At 38.6% G+C, this 4,251-nt stretch overlaps 1 protein-coding gene across 2 annotated transcripts in view; it reads right to left on the reverse strand.

The window, feature by feature from the left end:
• Positions 1–1,572: 1,572 nt before the first annotated feature.
• LOC122253641 (ubiquitin domain-containing protein 2) overlaps positions 1,573–4,251 on the reverse strand; it is a 9,167-nt gene continuing 6,488 nt past the window's right edge. For both annotated transcript variants that reach the window (XM_043016921.2, XM_043016920.2), the window contains exons 3-5: positions 4,015–4,134; positions 3,290–3,408; positions 1,573–2,145 (exon numbers count right to left, since the gene is read on the reverse strand). In XM_043016921.2, the coding sequence (XP_042872855.2) occupies positions 1,993–2,145; positions 3,290–3,408; positions 4,015–4,134 (392 nt within the window). In that variant the 3' untranslated portion in view covers positions 1,573–1,992. The remainder of the gene's footprint in view (positions 2,146–3,289; positions 3,409–4,014; positions 4,135–4,251) is intronic.

Raw genomic sequence — 4,251 nt, forward strand, 5'->3', positions numbered from 1 at the left:
GTACAATTCTAAAAAATGGCTCAGACCTGATAAATAATTCTAGCTTTAATAAAAGACAACTTTTCTATTCTTATCTTTTTCCAAATTTTTAGTCTTTGTTTTCATGAGATGGAAGTAATCCCAGAATAAACCAAGACAACAAGTGACTAGAGGTTTGTCTTGCCAAGTCTAAAATTCAGAGCAAGTCACCCCTCAAAAAGCAAGGTAAAATAGATCCACATCACACGCATCTTATTCAAGTATATATAACAGACTGAAAAAATATATATAACAGTAATAATAAAAGACAACGAAAGAGTAATGAGACCTACACCTACGACCTTTAAGGGTTACATATCCAAGATCATTAAACTATTACAGACCATATCACAGTCTCTTAGGGTGGGGCCCTAAATAGGCCATTGCTTGCTGATGCTTGGAAGGTAATCAAGCACTCACAAAGAGACATCCCTTCATAGGTGTCCAAGGATTTCCAAACTTTCTATCGTTCCCTCTTTGTGTAAGACTACTGACATAATTAATCTTTTTCCTATCATAGAAATCAATCTGGAGGTAATTTTCACAGATGCCTAATACTTCAATGATATGAATAACAGATCATGGTTTAGCTTAATCTTCATATTCTCATGGTTTGTGTGACACTCAAGTTTCCTTTTAAATAGGATGCTCCACACTTGAAATAGTGAAAATCTCTACAGCTGCACACACACACACAGAAAACACACACTCAAATATGTTAAGAGTATATTAAGATAAGACCCAGTATCAGCATGCAAGCTTATAAAATGCCCCTCCACAAGAATTCATTCTAATACTGCCACACAATGCCAATCAAAAGAATTCTCTCTAAAATACTGTCTTGGCCCATCATGAATTTTTTTTTTTCTTTTTTTTTTTCTTTTTTTTCAAGATTTGTAAGGGTGCCTTACAGTGAAAGCAGAGACACTCACTCATTATGCATACTCTTCAAAAACTAAAACAAGTTAATTATACATATCAAATACATAATGAAAGATCCAGCAACACTCCAAACTACAATTTTTAGTACTGTCATTTACAAAAATGATCATATGATAATCTTGCTGTGATGTGATTGATACTACCTATAGTTTATTGCAAAAGCAGAGTGTACTCAAAAGTAACAGTTCTTACTATCATGAAAATGTATAATATAAAATGTTTTAAGTACACTGATGTTGATAAAAAAAAACAGAGCTTTCCAAAATCCTTATACCTTTTTTTCTTTCTTTTTTTCCAGTTTGGTTGATGGCATTCATAATGGACCAAATGACAGTACTGCACTTGGGTCACATTGCAACCACATAAATAATATGAGAGAAAAAATTACATTTCCACTTTTGAAAGTGAAAAAACTTTTTTTTTTTAATGTCTTAATATGACTAATCTGATCACAGAGTTATCTTGATGCCTGCCTCTGTTTCGTTATCTTTCTTCACAACGTCGGCACTCAAGTTTGTGTGAATTGCTTCAGCAAAGATATTGGAACCACAAAGCTTTCAAAGGAAAACAGACAAAGTTATGGTAATTTTGATAATATGAAAAAAAAGAAAATTGAGAAGAAAATAATGCTTTTATTCTATTCTTGTTAGCAGAGGCGTAATATTTCCATCCTTTTTGTTTCTACTCATTTTTCAATCTTTTTTCCTTAATGCTGAGGCACTCAAACATTATCTGACTAAAAAAACCTTTGTCTGCCTTAGTATCAGCTGGAAGGCATGAATCCTCCATTGGGAAAAGAACAGAAAAGAAGAAAATCATTCAAAATCTATAAATAAAGCTTCCTTACCTATAGCATATCTACAATAACTCATTCCACATAAACTTTTAGAAAAAAAATAAATTATAATTGCTACAATCAATCACAATAAACGACACTTTTGAAATATCACATTGAAACAGAGCTCCTCCTCCTTGACTGACATCATCAGCAATATAAAGGCAGGCGCCTCCCTAGAAGCCATCCTCACATCCTCAACTGTCCACGGGCGTCATGTGCTCCTCTGTGATGATGGCCTGCACCACATAGTTGTGCTGGATGTTGCACTCACACACGTGCAACCGGTCACCCAGCAACTTCCCGCTGTAAAACCAGCGCTGGCGAACCGCACCAAGGTTCTCCTGCATCTGTTTGGGAGCAAAGGTAAGATAAAAGAAGATGGAGGTATTGTGTGAGAAGGTCTTAAGGAGGAGAGAGAGAAGGAGGAGAGAGATAAGGAGGAGAGAGAGAAGGAGAGAGGAGAGAGGAGAGAGGAGAGAGGAGAGAGGAGAGAGGAGAGAGGAGAGAGGAGGAGAGGAGAGAGGAGAGAGGAGAGAGGAGAGAGGAGAGAGGAGAGAGGAGAGAGAGAGAGGGGAGAGAGAGAGAGAGGGAGAGAGAGGAGGAGAGGAGATAGGAGAGAGGAGAGAAGGAGAGAGGAGAGAGGAGAGAGAGGAGAGAGAGAGAGGAGAGAGAGAGAGAAGGAGAGGAGAGAGAGAGGAGAGAGGAGAGGGAGAGGAGAGAGAGAGGAGAGAGGAAGAGAGAGGAGAGGAGAGGAGAGGAGGAGGAGGAGAGAGGAGAGGAGGAGAGGAGAGGAGAGGAGAAGAGAGGAGAGGAGGAGGAGGGGAGGAGAGGGAGGAGGGAGGAGAGGAGGGAGGAGAGGAGAGGGGGAGGGAGAGGAGAGGAGAGAGAGAGAGGGGGGGGAGAGAAGAGGAGGAGAGAGAGGAGAGGAGAGGAGAGGAGAGGAGAGGGGAGGAGAGAGGAGAGAGAGAGGGGGGGAGGGAGAGAGAGGAGAGGAGAGGAGAGAGGAGGAGAGGAGGGAGGGGAGGGGAGGGGAGAGGAGAGGAGAGGAGAGGAGAGGAGAGGAGAGGAGAGGAGAGGAGAGGAGAGGAGAGGAGAGGAGAGAGAGGAGAGGAGAGGAGAGGAGAGGAGAGGAGAGGAGAGGAGAGGAGAGGAGAGACAAGTTTCCTTGTAACTATTAGAGTAGAATTTCCAAACCTCAATATCTGTTACAGGATATATTTGAATAAAGTAGGCAACATTTCCAATTATTAAAACTTATTGCCCTATGAACAAAAATACAAGATGCCAATCAAGCTGCCCATAAAAGAATAAAGAATTTTGTCATCTGAGCAGATTATCAACATTTTGTCATTTCTATTGATAAGTAAATTTGAATGATTGTAGCAATACAACTTGCTTCTTTACAACCTTGCATTTGCTTTTTACAATAATCAGCCATAGAGAACTGTAGAAGTGTTCATGGAAATATACACTTAAAATTGATTCAATTACCTCTAACTTCCTTTTAGCAGTAGCAATGGTGTCTGTCGAGCGCACAGGTAATTTGACATCTTTGCTTGTAGTGGAGAGCCGAACTTTCAAAACTTGCTCTTCCCCTTCAACACTTCCCTCTGTAATGAATAATAATATTAACAACTTTCATCTACATTTTCTGCATCACTAGATCAGAGTTTATTTATATGAATTCCATTTGACAAAATAAATAATCTGCAGCTTTTAATTTCCTAAAAACATTTTACTCAATAATAAAAACACCTCATGATTTCATTTTTTTCTCCTCGCAAAATTGAAAAAACATAAATTTACAGTCACTTACAAAAGGTACGAGAGCACCAATAAAAAAAGAGAAAGCGAGAGTACATGGGGTCAGGAAGAGCATAAGTAGCCTAAAAGAGAAAAAGTTTAAATGGAAGGTACACTTTGAGGGTAAAAAGCAAATAAGAAACTTAAATCGCATTTTCTGGTATCATTTTTTTTTTGTTAATCAGTACTGGCACTGTATCTGAAGATGTGACCAAACTGTAAGAACATCATTTAACAATCTTCAGCATCTCAAAAAAAAAAGAAAGAAAGAAAAAAAAAAACAGCTTTTAAAAGTTGTCATCCTTTTCCAGGTAGATACATGAACAAATGAACCCTGCCTTTAAAAGCCAGTTTCTCAATCTCCAAAGTGTCTGACCAAATCAGTAAACACAATATCTTAATTGCTACTGTACCTGTCTCATTATCACCCTCCTTATCTGGTGAACGTTGCAGAATGTTGAGTGGGTATGATAAGCAGTACACTGGCAACTGATATCTGGTCCCTAGTTCATCATAGCAGTCCGTCAAGGTTCCTAACGAATAAAATATTTTGTCATGAAGCCAGAGATAACAATTGTAAAAGCACACAACAGAACCGATATTAAAGTTCTCTGATGACAACAAATAATGTTTCAGGTCCTTCAAGTACA

This window comes from Penaeus japonicus, unplaced genomic scaffold, assembly GCF_977035675.1.
Source record: "Penaeus japonicus unplaced genomic scaffold, GWHDUDI00000001_assembly GWHDUDI00000015, whole genome shotgun sequence".
Lineage (NCBI taxonomy): Eukaryota > Metazoa > Arthropoda > Malacostraca > Decapoda > Penaeidae > Penaeus > Penaeus japonicus.